Source organism: Salminus brasiliensis, chromosome 22, assembly GCF_030463535.1.
Source record: "Salminus brasiliensis chromosome 22, fSalBra1.hap2, whole genome shotgun sequence".
Lineage (NCBI taxonomy): Eukaryota > Metazoa > Chordata > Actinopteri > Characiformes > Bryconidae > Salminus > Salminus brasiliensis.
Window position 1 is genome coordinate 7,505,996 of NC_132899.1, and position 13,748 is coordinate 7,519,743.

The following is a 13,748-nucleotide window of genomic DNA, read 5'->3' on the forward strand; positions in this document are numbered from 1 at the left end:
TCCTCTGTTCTGCTCCAGCACCGTGGTCTGTGGTGTGTAATTACCCACCGCCGCTCTTCTTTTATTCTCACACGAGAGAGAGAGAGAGAGAGAGAGAGAGAGAGAGAGAGAGAGAGAGAGAGAAAGGTCAGAGCCAAACAGGAAAAGACGAGAAGATGCTGTTTCTAAAGACAAGATACAAACGTACCCAAGGAGCGAGTGAGCGAGCAAGTGAGTGAGCAAGCGAGCGCACAGAGGCCGAAAATAAAACCAAAATGTGATTTCAGTGCGGCCTGTGCCGTGCCATCCACTTGGCTGCAACACTGACCTTAGCTCTCCTTAGCCGTCTCAGTGGACGCCTGTCTGGCCAGTTTCGGGGCAAAGTAGAAATACTGTACAAACATTCCACAGGGTAGATTGCGAGTGGGCCACATGTGGCCCAGAGTCCAAATGTCATGACAGACCTTGAATGTAGTTGTAGAGCTGGGCTGGTGCTGACCAACAGTACATTCTCCATTGCCGTAACTTACCTGCAACGGCCTTAAACTCCTTGGAGCACATTTTGATTTATTGATTTCTTTTCTGGTATGAAACTAAACGTGGGTGTCAAGTGAAGCGTCCAGCAAAGCTTCAGTAGAAAACACAAGGCAGAAATAGGATAATACACTCCTCAGACCTCTCTGAGCACAGTGTGGGAACAGTTGATGCTCTGCTGAGTGTAACAGAGAGAACAGCATCTCTATCGTTGGTACTAACTGCGCTATGAAGCCATAGTGGAATTATCAGGACAACACATGCAAAAACTACATAGCGCTGCGTAACTCGAGTCATGTCTGTGTAAAATTCTGTAGTATTACCCCACCGCCTCAGTCCACATGCTTCTTTACCTCTCAGTGATGGTTCTGCATCTCTTAGCGTATCCTTTAGGGGGAAAAAATACAAAAAAATACAAAGGAGAATGCTCCTAGGCTCCCCAATACAGTTGTTCCCCATCAAGGACAGCTGTACACGTGCAGTTGATGACAAGCAGAGATATACAGAACCAACATCTGAAGTGAAAGAAGCATGTGGACTGAGGTACTACGTTCTTACGAGCAATTCCTTTGCCGCTTTACCACTTTTCATAGTGTAGTGGCAGCATTTCTGCCCAGAGTGGCATTGACAGCAACACCATTCTCCCTGTTACGGTCAGTGGACACATGATTCTGAAGCTGCTGAGGTAAAATTGCTACGTAATATTGCTTTATTTAACTCATAATTGTCTGATATCTGCATTTAATCCGGTAATTTACTAGTATTTTAATGAAGCCAAAATCAAAATCCTGGTAAAGTTGATGCAGCAATTTCATGAGACATAATATAATTCCCAGAAAACACAATGTTACATAGACTCACTTTTGTGGTTTGTTACACTGTTCAACACACTGCAATAACACATCTATCAAAATACCCGCTCCACAGATGTTTTTAGCAGCTGTTTTATTATTAGTGCGTCATACACTACCAGAAACCACATTAACAGGTCTGTTTGAAATGACATCACATCTCAGAGCAGTTTAAGCAAGGCCGTGTAAAAAATGCATTACAGTAAAAGGAGCTAGCGAGCCCTGCCATCCCTCCTGCCCAGCGCCCGCTCCTCCAGTTTGGTCTATGTGCGGTGCCAGTAGGGCGGGGTACGGGTACAGGAGAGGCGACGGACAACGGGACAGTTTAGTGGCAGCCACTAAAACTTTAGCTTGCCCATTTTAGCTTCAGCTTTAGCTTTAGCTCTCCAGGTTGCTCAGACTCGAAGAGAGGGTAGAGCCATGTTAGCCTTGTGATTGGTCAGCGTAACTTTTGTTTCTATCCATTACAGTCGGCCTACATGCTAGCTAGGTTCACATAGCTTCCCCAGTATGCTAACATAGCTCTAGCAGATGATGCACAATGCTAACCGAGGCTCTGATTATGCAAGCTGTAGAGCTATTTTCAGAAGGATGCAAGCTGTGTAGGCTAATTATAACCTTCGTCCTGTGCCATTAGGTTCGTTACATGCACTCCAAAAGGTCTCTAGACTCGGAGTGGAAGGATTGAGTGCATTTTCCCAAAATGCCACACGTCTTGCACCCCCATACAACCACTGCCTTCCTGCATTCCTTCATCATGAAGTCAAGGATGACAATGTAAAATCATTTGACCCCTGGGGGCAGTGCAGGGGGCCGGACGGCCATGCCTCCTTCTTTCTCTCTATGAGGCCAAGCGGACCCGAGCTGTGATTTGTTAAATGCCGGCCGGCCCTCGCTTTGTGTCCCCAACATTGGAGACATCTGGCATAAGCAGGCCGCCTGCGATTGAAGTCTCCGTGGCCTTTCTGAAGCGGCGGCCTGCTCTGCATTGAAGCACTGCGGAGCCTTTCTCATGCTAATGGCACGAACTACGGGAGCAGATGTGAAACATTTGGTTCTGTTCTTGTTCACTTGTAAAGAAATAATGTGTCTCTGTTACTTTTATTTCACTGCGCACTGTTCCTCTGCTTATTAAACAAGAAGAGAGAAAGAATACGGCAAGAAAGAGCTCGTCTTAGGTGGCCTCGGAGAACCAGAGTGAAGGATTCTGGGAAGGAAGGAGGAGGAGAGTCCTGGAAAAGATGAATATGTCAAGGTTTGCAACGAGTCACTCTAATAAAACCAGCAGTTTTTTTTTAGGTGCGTAGAACGAACATAGGAGCGCAAGATACAGGTTATAATTAGCCTGCACAGCTTGCAGGAAAACCTGTGCCAGAGCATGAAAGAGAACCAGCGTGAGGAGCAAACGCTCTAAAGAGCTAAGAGGCAAAAGTGAACCCTCCTTCAGAACCACAGTGAGATACTAACACTCTACGTAGCCAAAGCGTAAAAGGGAAGCCTCCCTCAGAACATATAAAAAAAAAAAAACACAAAGTAAGGATCCACTACGCTAAGAATCCAGAACACAAAGGAAACCCTCCCCCTTCAGAACATGAAAAAGAATCAGCGTGAGGAAGCAACAATCCAAACTGGAGCTTAAGCCAAGACTTAAGATGAGAACACGTTTTTGTTATTGGTTTGTTAGTCTTAATACTGGTAGCATGGGTTAACTGAGCATGACATTTAAAGCAGCACTATGGAGAACTTGCAGTTGGGCTCCCCCTACTGACGAGACGTGCAATCCACTAATCGAATCTTTCTGTACAAGCTGCGAGTGACGGAACCATGACTGAAAGAGGAAGAAGCATGTGGACTGAGGCGGTAGAGTAATATTTCAGGACTCTGGTTATGCAGTGTTCTGTACTGTAACACAGTGTTCTGTACTGTAACGCAGTGTTCTAAAGTGTTAAGCAGTGTTAAGCAGTGTAACGCAGTGTTCTGTACTGTAACGCAGTGTTCTGTACTGTAACGCAGTGTTAAGCAGTGTAACGCAGTGTTCTGTACTGTAACGCAGTGTTCTGTACTGTAACGCAGTGTTAAGCAGTGTAACGCAGTGTTCTGTACTGTAACGCAGTGTTCTGTACTGTAACGCAGTGTTAAGCAGTGTAACGCAGTGTTCTGTACTGTAACGCAGTGTTCTGTACTGTAACGCAGTGTTCTGAAGTGTTAAGCAGTGTTAAGCAGTGTAACGCAGTGTTCTGTACTGTAACGCAGTGTTCTGTACTGTAACGCAGTGTTAAGCAGTGTAACGCAGTGTTCTGTACTGTAACGCAGTGTTCTGTACTGTAACGCAGTGTTAAGCAGTGTAACGCAGTGTTCTGTACTGTAACGCAGTGTTCTGAAGTGTTAAGCAGTGTTAAGCAGTGTAACGCAGTGTTCTGTACTGTAACGCAGTGTTAAGCAGTGTAACGCAGTGTTCTGTACTGTAACGCAGTGTTCTGTACTGTAACGCAGTGTTAAGCAGTGTAACGCAGTGTTCTGTACTGTAACGCAGTGTTCTGTACTGTAACGCAGTGTTAAGCAGTGTAACGCAGTGTTCTGTACTGTAACGCAGTGTTCTGAAGTGTTAAGCAGTGTTAAGCAGTGTAGCGCAGTGTTCTGTACTGTAACGCAGTGTTCTGTACTGTAACGCAGTGTTATGCAGTGTAACAGTTATGTACTGTAACGCAGTGTTCTGCAGTGTTCTGCAGTGTTAAGCAGTGTAACGCAGTGTTAAGCAGTGTAACGCAGTGTTCTGTACTGTAACGCAGTGTTAAGCAGTTATGCAGTGTTACACAGTGTTATGCAGTGTTATGTACTGTAATGCAGTGTTATGTACTGTAACGCAGTGTTATGCAGTGTTACACAGTGTTATGTACTGTAACACAATGTTATGCAGTGTAATGCAGTGTTACAGTGTTCTGCACTGTAATGCAGTGTTACACAGTGTTATGCAGTGTAACGCAGTGTTAAGCAGTGTAGCGCAGTGTTAAGCAGTGTAATGCAGTGTTACAGTGTTCTGCACTGTAATGCAGTGTTACACAGTGTTATGCAGTGTAACGCAGTGTTATGCACTGTAGCGCAGTTTCAAGCAGTGTAATGCAGTGTTCTGTACTGTAACGCAGTGTTCTGTACTGTAACGCAGTGTTCTGAAGTGTTAAGCAGTGTTAAGCAGTGTAACGCAGTGTTCTGTACTGTAACGCAGTGTTCTGTACTGTAACGCAGTGTTAAGCAGTGTAACGCAGTGTTCTGTACTGTAACGCAGTGTTCTGAAGTGTTAAGCAGTGTTAAGCAGTGTAACGCAGTGTTCTGTACTGTAACGCAGTGTTAAGCAGTGTAACGCAGTGTTCTGTACTGTAACGCAGTGTTCTGTACTGTAACGCAGTGTTAAGCAGTGTAACGCAGTGTTCTGTACTGTAACGCAGTGTTCTGTACTGTAACGCAGTGTTAAGCAGTGTAACGCAGTGTTCTGTACTGTAACGCAGTGTTCTGAAGTGTTAAGCAGTGTTAAGCAGTGTAGCGCAGTGTTCTGTACTGTAACGCAGTGTTCTGTACTGTAACGCAGTGTTATGCAGTGTAACAGTTATGTACTGTAACGCAGTGTTCTGCAGTGTTCTGCAGTGTTAAGCAGTGTAACGCAGTGTTAAGCAGTGTAACGCAGTGTTCTGTACTGTAACGCAGTGTTAAGCAGTTATGCAGTGTTACACAGTGTTATGCAGTGTTATGTACTGTAATGCAGTGTTATGTACTGTAACGCAGTGTTATGCAGTGTTACACAGTGTTATGTACTGTAACACAATGTTATGCAGTGTAATGCAGTGTTACAGTGTTCTGCACTGTAATGCAGTGTTACACAGTGTTATGCAGTGTAACGCAGTGTTAAGCAGTGTAGCGCAGTGTTAAGCAGTGTAATGCAGTGTTACAGTGTTCTGCACTGTAATGCAGTGTTACACAGTGTTATGCAGTGTAACGCAGTGTTATGCACTGTAGCGCAGTTTCAAGCAGTGTAATGCAGTGTTCTGTACTGTAACGCAGTGTTAAGCAGTTATGCAGTGTTACACAGTGTTATGCAGTGTTATGTACTGTAATGCAGTGTTATGTACTGTAACGCAGTGTTATGCAGTGTTACACAGTGTTATGTACTGTAACACAATGTTATGCAGTGTAATGCAGTGTTACAGTGTTCTGCACTGTAATGCAGTGTTACACAGTGTTATGCAGTGTAACGCAGTGTAGCGCAGTGTAGCGCAGTGTAATGCAGTGTTCTGTACTGTAACGCAGTGTTAAGCAGTGTTATGCAGTGTTATGCAGTGTTATGCAGTGTAACGCAGTGTTATGCAGTGTTACACAGTGTTACACAGTCATCGCAAGCATCTTCAAAGTTACATACTGCAGTTAGCAGAGTGCTGAGCTCGGAGTGGCAATGACAGCGACACTATTCTCCCAGTTACAGTCAGTGGTGCCTAATGCGACACATATGGGTTTCAAGATTGGATGTCAGGGACAGATCAGTCGGTCATTCACTATGACCGACCACACACACACACACACACACACACACACATGATCATCCACCCTCAGTCACAGCCTCACATTCACAGAGTCAAAGACATCCAGTAGACTGTGGGACTCACATCCTTGTTGGGTGCTGAGATGATTTTATCTCTCGTCATGCTGTAATGCAGGTTTGGAATTAATCTCATTACACACATTCTCCCAAACTCCCAGCACCGTCAATTTCACGCCACCATTCAGCACATGATTAGACATTCTAATGCATGATCCATCCACTTAGAAATGATACATCCTTTCACTTAAAATGGGCCAGTCCCTAAAGATGAGCCTTCCAAAATAGATCTGGTGCCTGAGTCTGAGTCTTTTCTGCTGAGAGGGGGAATGAGAATGAGAGGGGTAATAAGGTAACTCATGCAGAAAGTACCCCAATAAAGAAGTCTTTGGTGAACCTCCGTTCAGCTGTTTAACATATGTAAGTTTCCACCATGAGCCGAGGATCGCTGGTTCGAATCCCAGGTCATGCTACTCGCCACCAGCAGCCCCCAGAGGCCCAGAGAGCCTTACTTTCTCCGGGTGAGTAGGTGGCTCTTTCCCTTTCTCTGCCCGCATCACTTTGGTGCTGGCCAATGCATCACAGCTGGATACATGGTGCCCAACTGGGTCCCAGTTAAAACTCATGTACAACTCAGAGCCCATACCCACCCGGAACCCACCCGGAACCCACCTGGTACCTACCCGGAACCCACCTGGTACCATACCTGGAACCCACCTGGAACCCACCCGGAACCCACCCAGTACCTACCCGGAACCCACCCGGAACCCACCCGGAACCCACCCGGTACCTACCCGGAACCCACCCGGAACCCACCCGGAACCCACCTGGTACCATACCTGGAACCCACCTGGAACCCACCCAGAACCCACCCAGTAACTACCCGGAACCCACCCGGTACCCACCCGGTACCTACCTGGAACCCACCCGGAACCCACCCGGAACCCACCTGGTACCTACCCGGAACCCACCCAGCCCACGTTTCAGCACTGAGTGGTGTGCACCTCCTAGTGTGAGGAGCATTGCAAGTGCTGGGGGGTTACAGGTGGGTGGGCTAACTGGCAGTACCAAATTAGGAGAAAAAAGGGAACATTTAGATTCGAATTAAACTGATTTAAAATAAACTGAATTAAACTGAACTGAATCGAACCGATTCAGCTGTGTTGCAGCTTCTTCCTCCACTGTCACTGAGGGACATTTGCCTGCCAGTGGAGCGTCACCTGCGCGTCCCCGCCCACCATGCATCTGATTGGCTCGCTTTCCGTGTCAATCACGCTGCTGATTGGACCTCGTGGAGCGCACGGATGTCTTCATGGGGGGAAGGGGGGGTGGGGGTTAGTTAGGTGAAGGCAGCGCACGCGGGGCAGATAAAAGTTTACAGCGACTTGACAGATGAGCTCGTGCGGATGGATTACCAGGTGCTTCTGTTTTTGTTTTGCAGGTAAATATAATAAAGGCGCGCGCATCAGTGATAACAGCAACTCCAGCAACTCTTTAAGGACCTTGCAAATGCGAGCGCACCTCACTTTTGGAGCTCACGCGCTTTTGTTGAAAAACTCTTCTTGCGAGTCTGTGCGTGTGCATATGTGCGTGTAAGAGCGTGTGTGTGTGTGTGTGTGTGTGTGTGTGTGAGCGCGCGCGGGCGTGCGAGTATAGCATGGCCGCAGCTCGCGCTTCAGCGTCATGGTCCCGGAGCGCGCGCCCAGCCGGGTGGCGGTGAGGAGGCAGCTCGCGCTCATGCTGCTCTCGGCGCTCGCGACCCTCTGCGTGCTGCAGAGCCTCGCGGTGACGTCTGCGCGCGCGCCCGCTGAGGCACCGGCAGCGGCGGCGGCGGCGGCGGGGGCGACGACTGGTGTAGGCGCGCGGTGGAGCGCGCGGAGGACGCTGCTGAGGCCGGAGGATGAGGGGACCAAGCGGCTGCCCCAGGCCCTTATCATCGGGGTGAAGAAAGGAGGCACGCGCGCGCTGCTCGAGTTCCTGCGCGTGCATCCCGACGTCCGCGCGGTGGGAGCGGAGCCGCACTTTTTCGACCGGAACTACCAGAACGGACTGCAGTGGTACAGGTACACAGTCCCCCCCTCTATCACTAATGTTCAGAACGGGCTCAGAACCGGACTGCAGCGGTACCGGTACCGGTACACACTCCTCTGTTATTATTACTAATGGTGTTAGAAATTAATCACAGCGTTATTGGTACACACTATTAATTTATTATTAATTATAAAGAGCTTATTAGTAATAGTGTTAGAAGTGAAATGCAGTGGCCCAGCTGGTTACATACTCCTCACTTATTATTAATATTAATATATACATCTGTAATAGTGCAGTGGCACAGGTAAAATAATTTATTATTATTGTTATTATTATTATTATTATTAATAATAATAATAATATTAATAGTAGTAGTAGAAGTATCACATTCCTCACTTTGTTAGGAGTGTTATGAATATTACTTTTTACAACTAAACTGAGGCATGTTAATATCAATAGCAGTAGTAATAATAATAATTATTATTATTATACTTATTATTATTATACTTATTTATATTAAATAAGTCACATCTGTAACTAAATGTTCGTACAGGACAGGGTGAAGTTTTGTGAAAGTGTGTGTGTGTCCGGGGTGTGACGGGTCTCCAGTGCCTCTCACTGGTGCAGTGGATGCACTCAGAGTTTCTCTAACTTGTAGAATATTAAAAGCAGTATAGCAGCTACTCCATGACCAGGGCAGGGGAATCACCAAACTGTGCCGGACACTGACCCTCCAGAACTGCATCTGAAGAACCCTGCCTTAAAGGGAGGTACTATTGATTTATTATTTATTATATGACAAATCACAGCTGTTAGAAACACATAGTCTGATAATCATAGTTTATTACTGCCTGATCTGTTAATAATTACAAATGTAGTTTAGTTTTTAAACTTTTTAAGCAGTTCATAGAAGTTTTTCAGGGTGGTAATTCTGATTGGTAGAATTTAAATGAGGTACTAATTTGGTCTGTAGTTTGTTTTAAGGTTTAAAAACAACAAATAACAACAACAATAATAATAATAATAATAATAATAATAATAATAATAATAATAAAGTCAGCTGAGATTATTGTTTAAACTTATGGGAAAATGGGAAAAACACAGAGCAAAGAATCAACACGATAAATATGACAAATACAGCGGACATAAGTATACAGACGCGAGAATGAACAGATAATAAACAGACGCCACAGTGCAGTACCCACACAGCGCTCGGTACTGAATGTGTGTGATGAAGACAAGGTGCTGAATTGTGTAACATGCTGTGATACACGAGGTCAGCAGTCTGCAGTTACTGAGCTAGAGGAATTACTTACAGTTAATGCAGCATTTATCAGCAGTGTTTCTATAAAGTGTGCAAGGAGGTGCAGGGTGGGTGTGTCAAATTGAGATATGTGTGTGTAAGTGTGTGAGGGTAAGGTTAGTACAGGTGTAATAATAATAATAATAATCATAATAATAATAATAATAATAATAATAATAATAATAATTAATAATTTAAGTTCAACCAGTAATATAATTACATCATACTATTTTAATTCAGCCTTTTAAAATGCTTTAATCTTACTTATACGTGATTTACACACACACACACACACAAACACACAAACACACACACACACACACACAAACACACAAACACACAAACACACACACCGACCCATAGAATGAATGTTTCATTTTTTTTCTCGTCTTTGCTGCCCTGTAAATGTTGAATGAATGAATGTGCTCATAGTCTCTGATAGGGGTGCATGCGTGTATGTATGTGTGTGTGTGTGTGTGTGTGTGTGTGTGTGTATGTGTATGCCTGCCTGTTGATTCGCATATCTTGTGGCTCATGTGGTGCTTTAAATGGCCTCCTTCATCGTGCTGCTGGCTTTAATGGGTCACAGCCCACATCACAGGCTTTTATTAAGAAGGATTAGGGCTGTAATGAAAGGTTACCTGTCAGCCAGTAGATGTGTAATTTACCTTCAGATTAAGAGGCATCTACACCTGCTTTGAAAAATCCTGGAAAAAAAACCCCCAAAAAAATAAACTCAGATATATGAAGAAACAGGCTGAAGAAACTCTAAAACAGCCTGAAAACTATGGGAAAAACTTTAAAACAGCCTGAAGAAACTACAGAATACTCTGAGGAGCTCTAGGAGCCCTAGAGCAGCTGGAAGAGACTCTAAAACAGTCTGAGAAACTCTAAAACAGCATGAAGAAACTACAAAACAGCATGAGAAACTCTAAAACAGCCTAAAAAACTCTACAACAGCCTGAAGAAACTCTAAAACAACCTGAGAAACTCTAAAACAGCCTGAAGAAACTCTAAAACAACCTAAGAAACTCTATAACAGCCTGAGAAACTCTAAAATAACCTGAAGAAACTGTAAAACAACCTGAAGAAACTCTAAAACAACCTGAGAAACTCTACAAAAAGATGAGAAACTTTATAACAGGCTGAGAAACTCTAAAACAGCCTAAAGCAACTCTAAAACAACCTAAGAAACTCTATAACAGCCTGAGAAACTCTATAACAGCCTGAGAAACTCTAAAATAACCTGAAAAACTCTATAACAGCCGGAAGAAACTTTAATATAACATGAGAAACTCTAAAATAACATGAGAAACTCTAAAACAGTCTGATAAACTCTAAAACAGCCTGAAGAAACTCTAAAACAGCCTGAAGAAACTCTAAAACAACCTGAGAAACTCTAAAACAGTCTGAGAAACTCTAAAACAGCATGAGAAACTCTAAAACAGTCTGAGAAACTCTAAAACAGCATGAGAAACTCTAAAACAGTCTGAGAAACTCTAAAACAGCATGAGAAACTCTAAAACAGTCTGAGAAACTCTAAAACAGCATGAGAAACTCTAAAACAGCCTAAAAAACTCTACAACAGCTTGAAGAAACTCTAAAACAACCTGAGAAACTCTAAAACAACCTGAGAGACTTCATAACAACCTGAAGAAACTATAAAATAACCTGAAGAAACTCAAAAACAACCTGAGAAACTCTAAAACAGTCTGAGAAACTCTAAAATAACCTGAAAAACTTTATAACAGCCAGAAGAAACTCTAAAATAACCTGAAAAACTCTATAACAGCCGGAAGAAACTCTAAAATAACCTGAAGAAACTGTAAAACAACCTGAAGAAACTCTAAAACAACCTGAGAAACTCTACAAAAAGATGAGAAACTGTATAACAGGCTGAGAAACTCTAAAACAGCCTAAAGCAACTCTAAAACAACCTAAGAAACTCTATAACAGCCTGAGAAACTCTAAAACAGCATGAGAAACTCTAAAACAGCCTAAAAAACTCTACAACAGCTTGAAGAAACTCTAAAACAACCTGAGAGACTCTAAAACAACCTGAGAGACTTCATAACAACCTGAAGAAACTATAAAATAACCTGAAGAAACTCAAAAACAACCTGAGAAACTCTAAAACAGTCTGAGAAACTCTAAAATAACCTGAAAAACTTTATAACAGCCTGAAGAAACTCTAAAACAACCTGAGAAACTCTAAAACAGTCTGAGAAACTCTAAAACAGCATGAGAAACTCTAAAACAGTCTGAGAAACTCTAAAACAGCCTGAAGAAACTCTAAAACAGCCTGAAGAAACTCTAAAACAGCCTACAAAAATTTTACAACAGCTTGAAGAAACTCTAAAACAACCTAAGAAACTCTAAAACAGCCTGAAGAAACTCCTAAATAGTCTGAGAAAAGAAGAGACCCTAAAACAGCCTGTAGAAACTGTGGAAAAGCTTGCAGGAACTCTGAAACGGCCTAAGAAAATCTAAAACGGTGCAACAGCCCATATAAAACTCTAAAACCGCCTGAAAAAAACCACTAAAATCCAGCAGAATCTTTAACATATGCTGGAGAAGCTAAAAGATCCAGAAAACATTTTTTGATCAATCGTCTGATAAATAAAAATACTGTGGAAAACTTCCTAAAGAAACCGTTTCTGTTTAATACTATCCGATCTCCATACACAGATGCACACACACACACACACACACACACACCCACACACACCACATGCACATCATCAGCTCCTTCCTAAACTCCCCCCGGCTCCTCACTCCTCCCTCTAAATGTTCACTCTCTCTTTTCTCCATCGCTCTCCCACACCCCTCTATTTACCTATTCATCCATTGTGCTGTTTACTAGCCTTGAGAGTACCATCAATCCTGCGCTGTTGCTATGATCGCATGGAACGCGGTGTGGCTTTCTGAAGGCCTCACGGACGCTTTACACTTAATGAGTGGTCTTCTTTTGGGGGGTGGGGGGTCCAGTTCAAAACCCAGCAGAAATAAATATATTCAACCAAGCTGTACAGATGGACAGAGAACAAAAATTGGGCTTGGGGGCGGATGCTAATACTGCTTTTGGCTAAAGTGTTGTGCTCCATGTTTACAGATTACCTGTACTTTAAAGCCCTGAGCACCGAAACTGCCTTAGTGAATCTATTAGAGCTCTTACTTAACAACTCCATGAGGTTTCAGGCCAGTGTGTGTTGACTCAGGCCTGCAGTTCGCACAGTGCTAATCGGGATAAGCTTCCCGATTGCTTCACCACTACATACAGTCTGAAGGGTTTAGCCGTTAGCATGTGGTGCGGATGGATGCACATAGTCAGGGAAAACGAATAACAACCAGTCCAGCGCTGCAAGAGTGCGTGTCAGCTGTTCAAGAGAGAGCAAACACCCCTGCCAGATCTTTCAAATTTTTTTTTTTTCTCGCAGCGAAACAGATCCTGCGCCCCCGCGCCAGACAAGATGATTTGATGGATACATACAAATGGCTGAAAAATAAAGAAAACAAACACAAGAATAGTTTCGCTTCATAAATTCTCTCGCCCTGCCTCCTCCACCTTCTCCCACCCCCCCACCCCCAGTCAAACCCTCTGGAAATAATAGTCTCTCTCTTTCTCTCCAGAGCTAATGTTATGAATGGGGCCCCCTTTTTTCTCGCACTAATCACTGTGTCCAATTTGCTGGAATTATGGGGCTCTTTTCAGGCCGAGCTGTGAAGGCTTGAACACAGAGACACCCATCTGCAGGGATGACGGCCCTTTGTCCTCCGTAATGGCCGGCGGAGAGTGTGTGAAGGAATTGCACGCTGGACTGGGAGCTGTGTGGGAATTGGAGATGCTTACACCCAGTTGGTTTTGTTATTGTTGTGGATTACAGAGAAAAAAAAGTCTTAAATTCTCGACTCCACTCCAACATAAAAGTGTGGGCGAGGAATTTAACTCATTCTTTATGGGGGCGGTCCTCTATTGCTGATGGTCCTCTATAACTGATGGTCCTCTATTGCTGATGGTCCTCTAGAACTGATGGTCCTCTATAACTGATGGTCCTCTATAACTGGCGGTCCTCTATAACTGATGGTCCTCTGCAGCTGATCTACGAATGCTCCAGTTGTTCGACTGTCTGAAGAGAAACTCAGGAAATGGTCTACAGTGTTAGAGCGAGGGTTAGATTCAGGATTGGGGTTGTAATGAGGGTTGGATTGATACTGAGGTTAGAACTAGGATTAGGATTAGGACCAACGACCAATGCAAGAACTTTGTATTTCCAAAATAGCAGAAATCTCCACAGGAGAAGGACGTAAAATCTTCATAACCTTCAATGAAAGTCAAAGTAAAAAAAAAGGAGCATTTCTATTGGTCCATTCATCATGCAATATGGACACAATGTAGAGAACAACTGCCTGATTTACAATATGCTAAAATCTAGCAAAATATGCAGCGACAGTAAGTGTGTTTACG

General features: G+C 43.9%; 1 protein-coding gene across 1 annotated transcript in view; it reads left to right on the plus strand.

Moving 5' to 3' along the window:
* The first annotated feature begins 7,632 nt into the window (after nucleotides 1–7,632).
* The window catches only part of LOC140543811 (heparan sulfate glucosamine 3-O-sulfotransferase 3A1-like), a 51,962-nt gene continuing 45,846 nt past the window's right edge, over nucleotides 7,633–13,748 (plus strand). Inside the window, exon 1 of the mRNA XM_072667062.1 lies at nucleotides 7,633–8,012. Within this exon, the coding sequence (XP_072523163.1) occupies nucleotides 7,633–8,012 (380 nt within the window). The remainder of the gene's footprint in view (nucleotides 8,013–13,748) is intronic.